The following is a 20,317-nucleotide window of genomic DNA, read 5'->3' on the forward strand; positions in this document are numbered from 1 at the left end:
CACCTCAGTGTACTCTTGTACTGTTGGGGGATCATTTTCCTTGTTTTCAGGTTTAGTCCTTGTTTGCTGTCATTCCATTTGCAGTCCATGTTCCCCATACTACAGAGGATTGTGGACAGCTGTTTGTGTTTGGGCATGTTGTGTGTGTGTGTGTGTGTGTGTGTGTGTGTGTGTGTGTGTGTGTGTGTATTTTGTGTTTGCACGAGTTACTCCCCAAAGCCTTGACATGTTAAATGGCCCATCACAGTAATTCTCAACCGATCCATCCGTCTCACACACACACACACACACACACACACACACACACACACACACACACACACACACACACACACACACTGTACAACAGATCCTCTCTTGCCTCTTGGATCTTTGTTTTCTCAAACAAACCTCCCGAAATGCACCGCTGGCCTCTTTCAGGGTCAGGTGAGCGCAGCTAATAGCTGAAGTCTAAATTGCAGCATCATGCCTCCTCATTCTCCTTCTCCTAAACCTCATCCAGCAGTCTGAGTCAGACCCAGCCCTCTGAGAGCCTGCCTTGAGCCCAGACAGCACCCGGCCCTCAAGTCACCTGCACTAATCCTCAGGATAAATAAACCATGTGCAGAGCAATGCAGCCAAGCCGGGCTATTTTCAGCGCTGCAGACTTTTTTTCCCCCTCGTCCAGAATATCCCTCATAAAAAAGTGTTTTCCCCTCTCAGATCTAGGCATGTCAACTGTATATGCACAACACCACTGATCCGGAAAGCCGTCGAGGAGTCATGGAGACGCTCTGTGACTGCCGGTCCCTCAACGAAGAGTAGACGACGGGGTGCACCTCCTCACAGAATCACAGCTTCAATATGAATGAATATAGGTGTCATACTGAAACCCAGCGATTGAAGATGATGACCCGTCTATTGCTTCACACTGTCTGGCCTTCCTGTGAGTTCCCCTTTATGACACGGAGACACACACACACACACACACACACACACACACACACACACACACACACACACACACCTCATTTCATCTGTGCTTAACCATGTTTGCAGCTTTTCCTCCTGCTCATCCTCCAACCAGAAAGGCCCTTTTTAGGTTAGCTTTCTTTGTTCTCAATTGATTGGTTTCTCTGATGAGATGTGCTGTGTTGTGTTGTGTTGTGGTGTTATTTTGCATGGCTTCCTGTGTATCTGCTTAGCAGAAAGAAAGAGAGCCAGTGAGAGAGAGTAAAACATTAAGATAATTGAAAAGGAAACCTCCTGGGTTTAGAGGTTAGTGAAGAGGAAGAGAAGTTAGTTAAGTGAAGACAACAGACGATAGCAGATTTGTCACCTAACACACAGGGGAGTCTCCGGGTTACGAATGCCCGACTTACGAACCGACCCCTGTAAAGCCTATTATTTTAAAAAATAATGTGTACATGTTTTGGTTATTGTGTTGTTTGTTTGGGGGTTTGACTCGGACTGGGTAGAGGACTGTTACTGACTGACTGACCATGGGACCGTGACTTAGTCTATGTGGCCAGTTGGGACATCGGGGGGACATCGTTCTGTTGCAGTCAGTTCTGGTCTGGTGTGTAAATAAAAGGGCACTCCCGGGGTCATGCGGGGTATGGGGCGCGGGAGTTGCGATTAAAGAGAGATCTCTCTCTGGGCGTCTGGGTAGCATAGCGGTCTATTCGGTTGCCTACCAACATGAGGATCGTTGGTTCGAATCCACGTGTTACCTCTGGCTTGGTCGGGCATCCCTATAGACACAACTAGTCATGTCTGCGAGTGGGAAGCCGGATGTGGGTATGTGTCTTGGTCGCTGCACTAGTGCATTCTTTGGTTGGTCGGGGCGCCTGTTCGGGGTGGAGGGGAAACTGGGGGAAATAGCGTGATATTCCAACATGCTACATCACCCTGGCGAAACTCCTCACTGTCAGGTGAAAAGAAGTGGCTGGCGACTCCACATATATCAGAGGAGGCATGTGGTAGTCTGCAGCCCTCCTCGGATCGGCAGAGGGGATGGAGCAGCGACCGCGACAGCTCAAAAGAGTGGGCTAATTGGCCGGATACAATTGGGGAGGAAAAAAAGAGGGGAAAATACAAATAAATAAATAAATGAAATAAAAAGCGATCTCTGCCTCTCGACTCATTCTTCCACGCTGGCTCGCCGCAATACTAAGACAAACATTTGACTAACTGATGCTAGATGTGAACTGCACATAACTGATCTGACTTACATACAAATTCGACTTACGAACAGACTCAAAAACAGAACTCGTTCGTAATCCGGGGACTTCCTGTATGGCCCATCACAGAGAAGGCAGAGAGGGTAAAGACGGCACATGCGGGCTTAATGTTGAGTCACTGTTGCCGGCGTGTCAACAAGTTGAATATTTTCAAAACTCTGCTGTCAAATTTACGCTGACTAAAGTTGAACTTGAACTCTCCGAGCCGCGCATGCCCTCTTACTGCTGACAGATCACTTTGGTGTCGAGGATTGCGCTCCATTATGAGCTCCGAGGATTCACCTGCTGATCCGGGTAATGTGGTTACCCTGCCCATCAATCTGTATTTGTAGGTGGTCAGCACTAAACACACTGTGTTCAGCACCGTGGGGGCAAATATTAATTTGATCCCGTCCACGTACGGTGAGCATCGCATTGCTGTGAGGGAATTTCAGAGCCAGTTTGAATGATTTCCTGTGCTGCTAATCGTTAATTGTCTCTGAGCTAAGACTGCGTTGAAAAAATAAACAACGAGCTCACAATGCAGGGCTTGAAAAGGGAAGCCAGGGGAACAAGCTGAACGAGGTAAAGGGCATATGAGAGAGAGAGAGAGAGAGAGAGAGAGAGAGAGAGAGGGAGAGAGAGAGAGAGCGAGAGAATAATAAGAGGAGAGGGAAAGAGAGAGCTTGGCATGAAAACATAATGAGGGTTGTCATGCCCATGGGGGTGATGTGGTGAATGCACTGGTGCAGGGGTTGAAATGAATGAGGGATGCAGGAAATTGCTTATGAAGGAAGGCAGAGAGGGTAAAGTGAGGATAAACACAACTCCCAGGCCTCGGGGCACGGCACTGTGACTGAAAGGTGGCACAATTTGAGACAAGACGATGTAAGCTGGTTTAACGCCTGGATATGGGCCGGGCCCGGGGCCGGGCTGACCCACAAAGTGTTGCCTCCCATTTGGAGCTTTGGGGCAGCCCTACTTTCCATCTGTCACTTCTCACTGCTGGACCCCGAGGTAATGCAAGCCTCTCTCTATTCTTGCCAATGGAAGGATGGGCTGTTTCTCCCCCAGAGTCTCTGTTGAGTTGTGTTGTGATGTGTTGCAAGAGAAACCTGAGTTCATCGCCAACCCCTGGGGTGGCTTTTAGACAGTTCAGCTCTGAGCTAAAGATCAACACAACACTAGCTACCCCAGCCAAGCCTGAACTCTGACATCAATTTGTTGCTGAGCGCATTTGATGCAATTGCAGGAACCCGCACAAGGATATACTACAGAGCAGGAGTAAAAATAGGTCAGAGGTTTCAAGGTTCATATCAAAAAAGATAAAAGGAGGGACTTCACTTTTCAGTCTAATAATATTCTGTTATTACAGCCTTTAAACGCTCACAGATGTGGTTGCCTGAGGAAGCGCTGGCTTGTTTGAAACGTGTTGCTGCAAGGTGGCCCGCATTTAACCTAAGTTCAATTTGTGTTTGTTTGCCTATCAAACGTTACATCTGTGTCTATTTAAAGGCTGTAATATAATAATGAAAGATTGTTGCAATGAAAGACGTTTTCCTTCCTTTTTTGATTTTGCCTTTTATGGAACATTCCTTCCTCCCACTTTTTTTAGGATATTTTTTTTGGATCCCACCCCAATTGCACCTGGCCAATTACCCCCCTCTTCTGAGCTGTCCCAGTCTCTGCTCCACCCCCTCTGCTGATCCGGGGAGGACTGCAGATGACAACATGCCTCCTCCAATACACGTGGAGTCGCCAGCTGCTTCTTTTCACCTGACAGTGAGGAGTTTCACCAGGGGGACGTAGCACGTGGGAAGATCACGTTATTCTCCCCAGTTCCCCCTCCCCTCCCAAACAAGCGCCCGACTGACCAGAGGAGGCGTTAGTGCAGGAACCAGGACACATACCCACATCTGGCTTCCCACCCGCAGACACGGCCAATTGTCTGTTGGAACGCCCGACCAAGCTGGATTCAAACCGGTGATCCCCGTGTTGGTAGGCAATGGAATAGCCTGCTATGCTACCTGGATGCCCCCACATTTTTTTAAGGTTTATATCAAAAAAATGTTTTTATTCTAGTTCTAAATATATTTTCAGCTGCTCATTTTTCCTGAACAGGAAAAAAACATCCTTGAACTTCTGTGCAAGGTGTGATGGCAGCCAGATTATCTTACCTTAAAGGACTAAAAAGGGCAGTAGATTGTATCCCACCGTGTCAACTCGATCTTTTTCCCTGGTAGGTCTGGCATTTTGTCTCTGTAAAGATTCTGGCTGTTGCCTCTCTGAGACAAGACAGTGATCAGAGTGCAGAGATAACAACACAGCTGTCACGGTGGCAGTGTTTGCTGGGAGTTTGCAAACAGACGCCACGATTCCCTGGGCAGTCCTGTCAAAGCCCGAGTTCGACAAACAAACAAAGGCCACACATCAGACAAAGTGAAGCTCCCCCACGAGCATGGTTTTTCCACCTTTCATGTTTTTCTCAGTCCTCCTCTCCTGTCCTGGACTAGTCCTGGCTAATGGGTTTTTGAATAAGGCTCCGTTGTGGTCCACTAAAAAGATACGATTAACAATTAACAAAATGGTGACCCTCTTTCGCTCTGTTGTTAAAAAGTAATGCTGGGGAGTACTGGTTTCAGTCATTAACTCCATTTTCACTGCCTTGCTGCATGCATTTCTCCATTCTGCCATTTTGAAATCACATTATGGCAGAGAGGATACTCAGAAAAAATGTATGTGCAAAAGTTTTCTTGCACACATACAAATCACAAGAAAGGAATTTCCTCTCTGTTGGAGCAAATCACCCATTAATTGGACAGTATCAAGTTTCACACTTGGAATCTATTATTGCTAGCACACATCTCCACAGGCAGCTTGGGGAAATGCATTATCTTCATTCCAGTGACTGACAAACCAAATATTTACACCTTTGCTATGACCCACTGTTCATTGCACTGGCATGTAATCAAGCCCGTCCCAAACATCATTTTAGCTGAGAGGAGACATTTACAGAGAAGACATTAGAGACATTTGTAATGAGATGTGCAAAATTAACTTGATCTAGCATCACAACAATTTGACACATAATGACTATATTGTGAACCCTGAATGTACAATTAACTAGGAACTGAGTAGTGAATATGTGGTCTTGTCACACCCCCCCCACACACACACACACACTAAAAGCTTCCAGCACATGCATAAAACCAGTTTTTATTTTATTTTCAATCTTTTTAGGAAGAATAGTCTGCTGGAACAGCTGTCTTTCTCCTTCATCAAGGACTTGACGATGAAACAATGAGAAATATTAAGAATGCAATGCGTCAAAGACAGTCTTCAAAGGAAACACATTTCCCAGTCTTCTGCAGACGTGCAGTGATGAAGACAACAAAGGAAGAGCTAAGGTGAGAAATAGAGGCCTTAAACCACTCCGGGGGAAAACACCTCACTGCTACCACTGTGTTTCTGGCAGGATTCAATTTTCTGAGCACCACACTGCTCTTCAAAGAGACAAGAAATTGCTCCATCACAGCAGAGAGCTGAGAGGACGGGGTCATGTGAAAAATGGTCTTGGGCTTCGGAAGGTTCAGCTCGTGAAAATGCTAGAAAAATAATCCGTCCCCCCTGAAATTGGAGGAAGAAATGCTGAGGGTTAATAGCATGTTGGTGCAACTGGCGCTAAAGCTGTGAGTACAGAACACACACACACACACACACACACACACACACACACACACACACACACACACACACACACACACACACACACACACACACACACACACACACACACACACACACACACATACAACATGCCAATCCAGTTTGCCGTACGAGAATTATTTATTATTGTAGCAGCAATTGAATGGCTATAGCCAAGATAATATGTACCAAGATGGCTAGTTTGAACATCTGGAACAACTTGGAAAAATGGGATGTTTTTATAAGTGGATGAAATGCACGACCCTCCCGCAGGAACTACCATCAAAGTGTCATTGAAATGCATGATTACTCCAGTGGATTTGCTCAGTGGATACCAGTCCAAGTCTGTGACTTCATAAAGCACCTTGCAAGTGTTTTAGTGTGTGGATGTGTAACTAACCATCCCTACCCTGACACCTACTCCCTCGGGCCATTGCTATAAATAAGTGCTCCTTCATAGGTTAAAAGAGGATATATTAGAGACTATGTAAGGAAACATTATTATTGTCATTATAATTATTGTTGCTGTTATTTACATCTTAAAGCTGCTACTAGGAGTTTTTCAATGACTATTTATCAGTCTCAATTTAATTGTGACACCTCTGTTTGACCACCATAAGCAAATGAGACCACCAGTGAGAAGATATTGTTATATAATGATCTCCCATGCTTGTCTCTGGGTTGGATTCCCTGCAAAATCAGACCAAATGATTAATAGCACACAGGCCAGATACATAGCCACAATTTGAGACACATTATCTCATCGCTGAATAGCTTGCGAACACCTGTTTTTTCAAAACACCACTACATTTCTTATGAAGGGATGTTTGTAGATGTAAATTTCTGTGACGGTGAAGTTGTTCTTCCGCAAAATACTACCTCTTTTGTCAACAAAGGCGCACAAAGCCAACAAAAATCTAAAACAGCAACTTTACTACCTTCATTAAAGGAGTTCTTGCATACACAGTGTCTCCCACACCCAGAGACCTCTACAGTGTTGTCGTCATATCAGGGTTCTCAGATGCCATTCGGATACGTTTATTTTTCATTTATGGTGACAATGAATAGGGATTTTGGATCCTGTTTGCCAATCATTCTCCTTTTAAGGTGTGTTGAGTTAAACAAGTAGAAAATATAGCTGCATCCAGGGGCATCCAGGTGGCGTGGCAGTCTATTCCGTTGCCTACCAACATGGGGATCGGCGGTTCGAATCTCTGTGTTACCTCCAGCTTGGTTTGACGTCCCTAAAGACACAATTGGCCGTGTCGGCGGGTGGGAAGCCGGATGTGGGTATGTGTCCTGGTTGCTGCACTAGTGCCTTCTCTAGTCAATCGGGGCACCTGTTCGGGGGGGGGACTGGGGGTACTAGCATAATCCTTCCACGTGCTACGTCCCCCTGGCGAAACTCTTCACTGTCAGGTGAAAAGAGGCGGCTGGTGATTCCACATGTATCGGAGGAGGCATGTGGTAGTGGGCAGCCCTCCCAGCAATTAACGGGGTCCAAGCAGTTTCCCACATCCACCACCTATTGGCAAATTCTAACCAAATGTAATAGGCTCGCATCTGGAGTGTACCTGCACATGATTTGGCATGACCCATGGATTCAAGAGGAGCCAAAATTTTGATTCAAGACCAAAGGCTTTTTGAGCTAGATTTCAAAATGTAAAGTGGGTTGTTTCATCACCACCATCAGGTTGATTATGACCAAATGTTGTAGGCTTGCATCTGGAGTATGCCTGCAAATGTGACCCAAATTTCATGACGATTAGTCATACAGAATTGTCTGTGCTAATAGCTTAGAATTTATTGGCTGATGGTGGCCATATTTTTTGGAGTATGAGGACGTCCTATCAGATATCATTAAACCTTCGCACAATGAAGAAGCATGCAAAATTTCAAATGATTAGGACTAATGGTTAATGGATTATGGCTATTTAAGTTTATAATCCTGCTACAGTGCTACTTATTGACCTAAATGGCACCAAGTTTGTCATGGTCACTTAGACATCATATCCAGACATGTACACCAAATTTGATGCAATAGCACAAAGCATTTAGGTAATATGACATTCTTTTGTTATATAAGCCCTGCCAACAGTATTTGAGCAAACTTTGAGGGCCAGCTGTAGCAAAAGTGTTGGTGATAAAATTCTGGGGGGGGGGGGACCATACAAACTTCTGCTGATATTAAGTGTATTGTCAAAGATTTTGGAGAAGTTTGATCAAACATTTGGCGAAATGGAAAATGTTGTATATACGGTACTAATTACAGTAAGACACTGAATGGCAATGCAGACTCATCGTTTGACAGATCTGAACACCATTTGAAAAATGTGAAATCGAGCATCTGCACGATCACTGTGCCAACTTTGTTAGCATTTGAATTAATTCTTGTGGGGATATAGACGTTAATTGATTTTGCATATTTTGAAAAATATCGAAACGTACTTGCCCATAGGTTGTAGTGAGGGAAACTTTTGTCACATCCGTGGACGTGCTGAAAAATGTCCTGCTCTGTAGAACGTACAGGTGTCCATAATCAGGAATTAATGGCCTCCTCCATCCATTATGGACACCACGTCAGGTATTACCCCTTACTTAATCTACTTATCAATAATGTTTATTGTGAAGTAATCTGACCTTTAACAGTGGATAGTCAGTGAAGTTTTCCCCCGCGTTCGACTGGGCAAATTGGCCACTCCTAACGTTTGAGGGCAGAATACCTGGCAGGCTGACTGACAGGCTGACCTGGCAAATCCTAGCGTTTGAGGGCGGGAACCTCCCCCAGATTCATCCTAGGAAAAAAATATCCGCTCCCCGGAACCTCGTTCTCCTTCTAAGGTGGCGCCTCAGAGTACTGTCCTTCCCGCTAGCTCGGCATCATCTGTCCTTAACCCTCTCATCAGGCATGTTCACCCGCGGGACGTGCTTGGAGATGTTTTTTGCGCTGCTCACTGAAATCTTGGTGTTCTTGGAGGACAGCATTCGATGAGATACCACTTCAGATTATTGGCAATGGATTATCTGTATTTTATATCCTGCTTATTTACATGTTCACAATAAATTATCATTCATTAATTCAACTACAGTCTGACCCCTTCTTTCAAGCAAAGCACAATGAGAGAGGAATTTCATTTTGGAGACTACTACCCGAGTCCCACTTTCCACTCCTCAGGGATTTTGCACTCTCAATGGCCAGCATGTTTGGGAGCACTTACATCTGCGAGAGCAGTTTCTCAACAATGAAGCACATCGAGTCAAAAGAGAGAAACAGACTGACAGATGAAACTCTGTTCTAGCTCATGCAGATTGGATGCACAAACATTGACCTTCAGTCTACTGTATGCCAGCAGGAGAGGACACAAGTACCTCATTAAGACAGAACTTTACACTGAGCCACCTGTGGGTGAGTTTCAATGGCTTCATCAGTGTATGAATGTGTGTGAATGGGTGAATGTGAGGCATAAATTGTAAAAAAAAGTGCTTTGAGTGGTCGGTAGACTAGAAAAGCGCTATATAAAATGCAGTCCATTTACCATTTTGAGCTAATTGCATGTTTATTTGAAACATGTCATGGAATGGGAGGGCAGAGTAGAATTGCACTACAAACATGAATATTAGTTGTTGCACCTAGTGTGAATGTTAACTTTTGTACCATTACTGAATGATGATTTTTGAGACCCCATTGCACTGAAATAATGGTCTATCACTCAGGAATGTGGATGTTTCGTTTCTGTGTTAAGCTCATCAAAAAGAAATGTTGGCATAATAAACTTTAATATTTTATTCTTTTCATCAAATTAGTTGTTATAATTGGTTAATTGAGTGATGGGGTTACAGTATCCCACTGGTGTAAGCGCACGGTCACAGTCTGGCCCTCTGATATTGAGGATAAATCTTTTGTGGCCCTCTATCATCAAAATTGCCCATCCTTGTACTAGGTCATACTCTTGACCTTACATTACGCCTTATGGGTTTTCTATATATAACTTAGCTTGTTACATAAATTCTCTCACTGCAAATCAGTTTGCTGAAGCCTATCAAAGAAATGCCATCACAACCTCTATTTCTTCTGCTGCTGAGCTTCTTTCAAGCCCAGATAAATTAATTTCCTTATTCCATTCCTCCTGTTCACCTATCGAGGACTCTAGCCCTCCTCAAATATAGACATCCATCCATCCATTATCCAAACCACTTATCCTGCTCTCAGGGTCACGGGTATGCTGGAACCTATCCCAGCAGTCATTGGGTGGCAGGCAGGTAGACAAACTTAAATCCCACAAGTGGTTGGACGATTCAACTCGTTCTCTTAGGCAGGCCTGTCGGAAAGCTGAGTGGAGATGGAGAAAAGATCACCCCTCAGTTTCATTTAAAATATTTCAAAACTGTCTGGCAAATTGTCAAACAGCAGCCAAAAAGCCAGGGCTAAATATTTCTGAGAGAGTAAAAATTCTCACAGACTTAAAATTCTATTCAGCACTATAACTTCTGTCCTCAATTCCCGTATCTCTCATGATGTTGAAGCATCCACAGCCATCTGTGAGAAGTTTTTGAAGTTTTTCACTGAAAAACTTTGAAAACAGATCCAAGTTCTCTCCCCCTCTGTCTGACACCCCACCCCATTGTGTAGCGGGCCCGACTACCTTTAATCAGTTCCAACTGGTTCCTATGTCTGGGTTGTGGAATATAGTCATGTACATGAAACCAACTACCTCCCCCATGATGTTGTGCCCTCCCATATTATAAAAGATACTTTTGATATAATTGGCCATAGCATTCAAGTTATTAATACTTGCTTAGCCTCTGGCACAGTCCCCGTATATTTTAATCATGCAGTTGTCCAGCCTCTGCTCAAAAATCATAACCCATCCATCCATCCATTATCCAAACCACTTATCCTACTCTCAGGGTCGCGGGGATGCTGGAGCCTATCCCAGCAGTCACTGGGCAGCAGGCTGGGAAACACCCTGGACAAGCCACCAGTCAAATCATAACCTTGATGTTAAATTCTTAGTGGAGACAATTGTCCTGTCACAACTACGACCCTTCCTGAATGCCAACAAGATCCTTAATGCATTTCAATCAGGGTTCAAAGCCCCCCACGGCACAGAAACAGCTCTGTTAAAGGTGACAAATTATCTATTATTCTCTGTTGACTCTGGGGAAAATGCCATTCTGGTTTTACTGAGTTTTAGTGCTGCCTTTGACACTGTGGATCATGACATCCTTTTGGCAGTTCTCGAACAGTGGATTGGTATTTAGGGTACAGCACTAAACTGGTTTAAATCCTATCTTTAACATAGGACATTCTCAGTGGCTATAGGTCAGTTTTCCTCTTCCTCTGCCCCTGTCAACTATGGGGTCTCTCAGGGATCCATCATGGGGCTTGTTCTATTCTGTCTGTACATGCTCCCTCTTGGAAAGATTATTAGGAAGCATAATATCTCCATTCATTCATTCAAACTTTATTTTAGATTCAGGGTCCAGATAAGACAGGACATTACATAGAATATATATTCCATACAAAGGCACCATAAAAGATCATGTTTTAAGAAAGAAAAAATATCTTTTAATGACTTACAAGGAGACAACTGTACCAATGCCTCCACAGCTGGGATTGGTAGCATGTGGTACTAAACCTTATGTTTGATAAAACCAGGATTATTTCATTTACAGAGGCATTAACCCAGCAAATAAATGTATTTCTTAAAAGATTTCTTAAAACAGTTTGGAAAGTATTGACTCCACTACACTACCTAGGGATCTTAAGTAAATATCCTCATGGCATCATTATAAGCTACTTGAAGTATCTGTAAGCTTTCTTTTTTGTAGTTTGACCACAAGTGTGCAGTGTAGACTGGTGTACAACATGCTCTGAACAGAGACATCTTCACTCCATCTGCACACAAACTAAACTTACGTGAGAGAATGTTTGCTTGTGCATACATCATGTGGCATTGCCTATAAATATCATCATCATCTGTCATTTGTTTTGTAATAAAATGTCCAATATATTTATCTTATTACAGACACCAAGATTATTATCAGACAATTTGAAGTTGGGACATTTTAGACATTCACACTTTGGTTCTACAAATCAAGACAACACTCTCACTGGCATTTTATTTGATATCATATTCCACACCATACACAGAACATATAGTAAGAAGCTGCTGGAGACCAGCGCTACATGGACTAAGGACCACAGGGTCATCTACATACATAATATGGTTCACTAGAGAATTAACAATCATACACCCAGTGTTAAAGGCCTTCAATTCCTTGGATAGATCATCAATGTATAGAGTAAAGAGAACTGGGGACAAAATACCCCTTGTCTGACACCATTGTTAACCCCAAATGGGGCTGAGACACTATTGCCCCCATTTTATATGCATAGTCTGGTGGGCATACCAGTAAGCCAGAATTCTCACAGTGTATTTGTGCACCCCTCTTTGACTCAATTTAACAAACAACTTTCTATGATTAACACAATTGAAAGCTTTGGAAGTATCAATAAAACACATAAGAACTGACGAGATATCTAGGCTGCATACTTTTCCAGCTTTGTCCTAAATGGCTGTCAATTCTTTGCGGATGATTCACAGTTGTGCCTCCCACTAAAATCTAGGGATTCCCTACAGCCTCTACTGGACTGTCTCGAGGACATTAAAGGCTGGATGGCAAATAATTTCCTTCAGCTAAACAGTAACAAAACTGAAGTACTTATCTTTGGTCCCTCTAAGTCCAGAAGCCATATTGCCAGTAAGCTAGGCCACCTCACCCCATCCTGGTCCCTTGTTGTTTATTGTTGTCGTTGCTGTGTCTCTCTTTGTGTTTTTTACTTTTCATATTTTAAAGTCATTTTGTACAGCAATTTGGCCCTGTCCTTTGTACAGCACTTTGGTCAGGTTAAGCTGTGTTTAAATGTGCTCTAGAAAGGGCGCCCCGGTGGTTCACTGGTAGAGCGTGTACCACATAAGGCTGAGTCCTTACTGCTGCGGCCTGGGTTCAGTCTGGCCCAGGCCCTTTGCTGCCGTCACCCCCTCTATCTCTCCCCAGCCTTTCCGGTCTCTCTCTACTTTCACTGTTAAGATAAAACAGAAAATGCCAGAAAAAAATCTTTAAAAAATAAAAAAAAAAGGTCTAGAAATAAACTTTACTGACTTTACTATATTTTTCAACATGTTAGTGAATTTCTAAGATAATTTTGCTAACAATGAAGGTGAATGTTGCATCATTGGGCAACAAGAACAAACTGCCATTCATCATTGCTATCCTTTCCAGTTCACTGTGGTCACTTTTATATTTTAACATTGTGAACAATCTTGTAAATACATTATATAATTAGGTGCGAATTGTTCATACTGTTCTTGAAGAGTCTTATTGTTTTATTTTTGTTTGTTTTTTCAAATTTAGTCTTCATTAGCTGGTAGACAGGGGTAAATTCAGCTTATGCTAGGCTAACAATTATTGGCGTTTTCTTGTGCGGTTTCAAAGTGATCAAATTCCCCCTTAACCAATCTGGAAATGAATAGTAGAGAAAAGAGTCAATATTAACGTCAGATGTTGTTAAAGGCAATTACTTTACACTTCTCTGCATTTTTACATTGGACTGACATGGGGTTGGATCCAGAATCCTTCATTTGATGTGTGAAATTCATGTCACACTTTAGAGGTCTGTTGCTCTGCAGATGAGATAATAGCAAGCACTTGGGAAAAGCACCCATTAAATCTAAACAGTATCCACCAGCAGAGGACGTGAGTACAATCAACGCTCAGTCTGATCCAGATTAAAGAGCACAATGGCTCCCATCAACTGCCAAGGCAACATGTGAATACAGCAGAGATCTGATAACCAGCAGGACCACAAAGACACCAAAGTGAGAAACCAACCAGTCCATCTAACACACCGTCCCTGCCCTACAAGAATCCACATTTTCCATTTATGATATTCCTCTGACACAAAACTTGACATCTCCCCCCTGCAAGCTTCAAAACTCAAAGGACAATGCAGTAAATTGCCACCCCCCCTCCCCTCTTCTGAGAAAAAGAGAAGTAATACAATAGAATAGATGAAAAGGTAGCCTGAAACTTTGGTAGCCCATACCCAAGAGCTGAGAGGAGTCGGCAAAACGGCAAACAATATTTGATATTACGTTTTAAAAAAGTACTTCAATAAACAAATATTTTTTCCCAAGGATGGTTATCAAAAGAATAAAATTCTATCTCATCATAGCAGCCCAGCATGTAAGTCTGGCTCATACTGTAGTATGGGAAATTATAGCATAGCTGTCAAATATTCACAAAAGAAACATGAACGTGATTAATCTAGTCTGAAATGGTACCAGTTTGACAAAAGATAAAGGGAAGACACAGCACACATTGCGTGAATGTGTGTGTGTGTGTGTGTGTGTGTGTGTGTGTGTGGTGGGGTGTTCTTGAACTTCTACCTTTGTGAGAGCCAATTTGACTTTTTAACCATCAGATTGAGGACATTTCTGCAAAGTTAGGACATTTTGTCCAGTCCTCACTTCTTTAAGGGTCTATTTTAGGTTTAGAGTTAAGGTTAGAATTAGGATTGGGTTGAGGTTAAGGTTAAGGTTAGGGTAATGGTTGAGGTTAGGCATGTAGTTCTGATGGCTAAGGTTAGGGTTAAGGACTAGGGAATGAATGTAGTCAATGAAGGGTCCTCACAAAGACAGAAATCCAAAAATGTGTATGTGTATATGTGCGTGCGTGCGTGCTAAAAGCATGTTAAGTACTGTTAAATCAGTTAAACATTTTGATTCACCATGCACAGTAATCATCAGTGAACAGTTATTACAAAACAGTCACCGCCCCAACCCTCCAGACCTGCAATTACTGAAAAACATAAATGACATAAAGTAAACTAAAATAAAGATAAAAACAAAATGTGAGACAAAATGAACACTATCCTCAAGTCAAGTTTCATCACATCTGCTCAGACCAAGTTGAAACTCCCTCAGAACCAATCGTTATATTTTATGTCTTAATCCCACCATTTCATCTCTACAGCTGGAATTCACAGTATTTTATTGATTGCTTATAATTATATGAACTACCTCTCATATCCATAACCTTTTCTATACAACAGAACTACATCTGCAGGATTTTCTAGATTTCTGTAACATCTTTATTTTACTAGAATTGTGTAAAGATAATGCACTAATCATTTCTACACCACCTCTTATACTCCATATAGCACTTTCTTTATACTTAGCCTCCAATTACTGCAGTCTTCATGTGGTATAGCATTTTAAAAAAACATTTTTTTACAAATTGCACCTTGAATTTACTACCTCATACTTTTGGTTTAAGAGGATGTATCCTAGGTAAGACACATTCCTCATAGTCGCAGACTTGCTCAGCCATCAGACTTTGATTCAGGGAGCACATGTGCGGCTCTCTGCAGGGTTCGGTCAGCAGCATGCCCTTCCAAAGCAGCCAGGTGCAGCTCGGTGCCGGGACAGAGGCTTTTCAAATTCCCGGGGTAATGACACACTCGACCGTACATATGTTTAGCAGCTATATAGCCTCAACCCCTGACAAATGCCAAGCTCACCGACATCATTAGCCGGACAGCACGACCACAGTGCATGTCACCCCACTTCATCCTTTAACTGCCTATTATGCCTACTAAAGGGTGGGCCCATCTGCTAGATTATTGAATTACTGTATTACTCTGTCATTAGTAGTAAATAAACATGTGCAATAACTGTCAGTCGGACAATGTGAGTTGTTTTTTTTTGCATCTTCATCCAGAGATGTTTTATCCAGAGATGAATGCATCCAGCCCTTCATGAGCCTGACTTGTATTAAATGGGGTGGGTGTAATATAATATATTGGATTGCATTGGTCTGTTTTTTTTTTTTTTTAAAGTCATTTTAATTCTACTCCCTGCATTCTGACTATGATCTTGGGCGTTGACTTACAACTTTGAAGTCCTCCGCTCTGCACTCTGAGCCGCGGAAATGGCAGGAGAGCAGCATGTCGTTGATGTCGTGACCAGTCCGATCGTAGAACTCCCACATGTTGAAAGGACGTGGCTTGAAGTTGTGGAAGTCTGCTTTGACCTTCAGGGCCTCCAGCACACTTTCCTCCACAAGGTGCCGATCTCTGATCTCATACCTGCAGAGATATGGGGAGAGAAAGCTAGGTTTTTTTTTTAAACACCGCGGTGTCTGGGTAGCGTAGCAGTCTATTCCATTCCCTACCAACACAGGGATCACCAGTTCGCATCCCCGTGTCACCTCCAGCTTGGTCGGTTGTCCTTACAGACACAATTACAGACAAAACTAAGGACAGGATGTTGTGTTGCTGTAAAGCCCCTTGAGGCAATTTTGTAATTTGGATATTGAGCTATACAAATAAAATTGACTTGACTTGACTTGACTTGACAATTGGCTGTGTCTGCGGGTGAGAAGCCAGATGTGGGAATGTGTCCCCTGGTCGGGATAGATTGACTTACTGTCCTTGTTCAGACTTAACAATCTTTGCCTAACCATAAAGTAAGATGTCCAACATCACGTCATTACTCAGCGACACCGACACCTATGAACCTCTGAGACGCTATCCTACTAGTGGTTACAAGAGGAGAATAATAGAGTACCTACAGAAACTACAGAAAGGAGGAACCATTGATCGGATACAATACCACCGTCTCTACCCACAAGATAACATTCCATGCATATATGGACTCCCTAAGATCCATAAAGATGGAACCCCCCTCAGGCCCATCGTCAGCAGCATAAACTCGGTCACGTACAACATTGCCAAACATATAGCCAACATCTTGACCCCTTTAGTGGGCGAAACACCTCACCATATCCAAAACTCCATTGACTTCGTGGACAAGGTCCAAGGTGTAAAACTGGAACCGGATGAAACCATGGTATCCTACGATGTGACCTCGTTATTCACCTGCATCCCAAGCATGGAGGCTTTGGAAACTGTGAGGCAACGTTTGCTACAGGACGACACTCCACAATAGGACCAACCTCAGTCCAGACCAGATTTGTCAACTGCTGGACCTTTGCCTGAACACTACATATTTCCAATTCAGGGGCCAGTTCTACAGACAGAAACACGGCTGTGCAATGGGCTCCACAGTATCACCCATTGTGGCCAACTTATATATGGAAGAGGTAAAACACAGGGCCCTGAACTCTTTCAGAGGAACACCTCCGAGCCACTGGTTCAGATATGTGGACGACACATGGGTCAAAATCCAAACACAAGAGGTGCAAGCGTTTACCAAACACATCAACTCAGTGGACAAGAACATTAAGTTCACAAGGGAAGACGTAAAGAACAACAGTTTGCCCTTCTTGGACTGTGACGTCCACATTGGGGTTTACAGGAAACCTACACACACAGACCAATATCTACTTTTCGACTCACACCACCCTCTGGAACACAAACTGGACGTCATCAGAACTCTGCAACACAGAGCTGACAATGTGCCCAGCAGCACTCAGGCCCAACGAGAAGAACACAAACAACTGAGGGGAGCTTTTAAAACCTGCGGCTACCCCAGTTGGACCTTTGTGAAAACTGCAACACGTTCCAAAAAGACCAACCAGGTGAGCGACGAGGAGAAAAGGAACAGAAGGAATAACACAGTCATCCCGTATGTTTCTGGAGTCTCCGAGAAACTCAGGAGAATTTTCAACAAACACCGCATCCCGGTATACTTCAAACCCAGCAACACACTCCGACAAAGACTGGTTCATCTCAAAGACCGTGTACCACACACCCAAAAAAGCAATCTGGTGTATGCTGTACAATGCAATGAGGATTGCACTGACCTATACATAGGAGAAACCAAACAACCACTACACAAACGGATGGCCCAACACAGAAGACCAAACTCCTCAGGACAAGACTCAGCAGTCTAGTATCTACACCTAAAGGAGAAGACACACTCCTTCGAGGACAGCAACGTACACATTTTGGACAGAGAAGATAGATGGTTTGAAAGAGGGGTGAAGGAAGCCATCTATGTGAAACGGGAAAAACCATCCCTCAACAGAGGAGGAGGTCTGCGACACCACCTATCTCCCACTTACAATGCCGTCCTTTCATCTCTACCCAGGAGACTCAAGAAGCCTAGCCTCCAAGAACAACAGTCGGTCACTAACGGCTCCAACGACTCTCATGACCACTGAATAATGAAGTCGAAACTAACACCCCCAACGACCGTCGCTGCTAAACAAATGCAAATCAACAGCTCCGATGGCGATGGGCGTGGCTGGACATCGGAGCACAGGAGAGCCACTCATATCTATGGCTCTGTTAGCGAAGGGCGTTGGTAAACATCTAAACATCGGGACACAAAAAGCCATGGACATCTATAGCTCTGACAACGACTCCTAGAGGATAAATTCTGAGTCTCATCACCAGCCAGTCAGACTAGCTTGGTCTGGTCAGAAAGGCACGAACTGAGGAAGCCTCTTGGATGAGAGGCGAAACGTCTTCACGGATATATACCAAGTCCAGTTGCACTTGAGTCAACTCCTTTGGATAACCATAAAGTAAAGCTTGGAAAAAGGCTCACTCGGTGTTTTCAAGTGGTTTTTATATGTGATCAATCACTTTAGTATAGCAGAAGTGTCATTCTGTAGGCTAAAGTGCCTTTTCTGTATTTTTTGTCTTACTGTAATATAAAGGTTGCTGCAATATAACACTTCAATCAAACATTGCATGCATCTATAAAGCCATGACCAGAGTCTCAGTATTCTGGTCTCCTTAAGAAGGATTGTTAACAATCATAAATGATGAGGCTGAAAATAAAAAGGTAATTGGTGAGTAGTTTTGCAGCACAGTGGGGGTGGGGGGGGGCTTCATTGTAAATTGAATAAACAGATTGTGAGCTCCAGCAACACCTTTTTTCAAGCCAAGTGAATTCAACCTGCCACTTCTTTCCCATCAAGAAAACCGGGTGTCCTTGAAGCCCGGTACGCTTTCATTTATTTAATCAAAATCCAACACAAAAGCATAAAAATGATGTGCCTGCATCCCCAAAGGTTCATGTGTTTTGATTCATTGTGTCCTGATTTCACATACTGGGAGATTGAATACCAGTGAGTAACGTGTGCTCCTGTGGGCACTGGGCTGAGTGGGAGGCCGGCGGCCCACAGAGCACACATTATAAATGGCCAGTGTGATGTTTCCTTTCATTTAGTGGAGCTCACCGACTCTGATGACCCCCTGCCCTGTTTGAAGAGCGCAGAAAAGTGGGGACTGCACACGCTCTTCAACCTCTCGACGATCTACGCCGCGCTATTATTAAAAATATCTCGCTTTTAAGAGATTCACTCAAAACCATGCATTTGTTTTTTCTTTTCTTTTTTTCTATTTTTTTTTTTTTTGGACGACAGATTCAGACCAGGGGGGTTTGGTGGAAATGTGACCATTTTCTTAGCAGATTCTTATAAACTGCAACTTTCACTGATGTTTCAGATGTTTTAATATATTGTATACAGGGCTGTGCGATATAACCAAAATCTCATATCACGATATAGGTCACTGATATCACGATATAGAACATTTTCTGTAAATTCAATGAATAGTTAATTGTGTTTAGAAATCACGTCAGGACACAGCGCTGTCGCTCGACACAACCTCTCCGTTGCGTTGTTTATTGCGACTGACACGACGTCACAGGCAGACCCGATAAACCAACCCACAGCCCGCAGGCATCACCAAATGATCCCAGCACAATAGAACAGCGCCAAATCAAATGCAGCGCTGTCGATGTGTTCAGACGTAACATAGTTTATGACCACATGGAAAGGCCTATTTCTTATTACATTTATTACATTAATAGAAGGTAATTACTCATATTTGATTATATTTTTCCTTTTATTTAGAACCTTTGCGCAAACTGACATGATTCTTGCGTAGGTGGTAAAAGAGGCTAGTAGCGTTTGAGTCTGTTGTGGGGACCGGTGCGCGGAATATTTTGCAAAGTACGGTTTTCTGGTCCGTGTCAGCCTTTTCATACCCAAACCACGTCCATACGATAGAAGTAGCCCCTCTTTTAGATACAAGCGCCTCGTTCACCGTCCTCCATGTTTGTTTATATTGCCTTCATGCAAATATCCTGCCTGCGTCCGTGCTGTGCAAAGAGCGGAAAGGGTCGCCCAAATGACGAAAAACACTGCCGTAAAGAGTGTGATTTGCGACACAACGAAATAAACGATAGCGCTTCATATGAAACGATAGACGTCTTTTATCGTCACACGATATATATCGTCATATCGCACAGCCCTAAATACTGTTGCCTTACTGCAGCCGATTCACCCTGCTTCACTTGAGTCAAGAACTAACTGACTTCCCGTACACAATAGTTTACGGTTTCAATGACAGACTGTGCAGGACTTCT

At 43.3% G+C, this 20,317-nt stretch overlaps 1 protein-coding gene across 1 annotated transcript in view; it reads right to left on the reverse strand.

Annotated features, from left to right (window-relative positions):
- The window catches only part of LOC130107351 (acid-sensing ion channel 1A-like), an 80,460-nt gene that overhangs the window by 55,126 nt on the left and 5,017 nt on the right, over nucleotides 1-20,317 (reverse strand). Inside the window, exon 2 of the mRNA XM_056273901.1 lies at nucleotides 15,864-16,059. Within this exon, the coding sequence (XP_056129876.1) occupies nucleotides 15,864-16,059 (196 nt within the window). The remainder of the gene's footprint in view (nucleotides 1-15,863; nucleotides 16,060-20,317) is intronic.

Source organism: Lampris incognitus, chromosome 2, assembly GCF_029633865.1.
Source record: "Lampris incognitus isolate fLamInc1 chromosome 2, fLamInc1.hap2, whole genome shotgun sequence".
NCBI classification, from domain to species: Eukaryota; Metazoa; Chordata; class Actinopteri; order Lampriformes; family Lampridae; genus Lampris; species Lampris incognitus.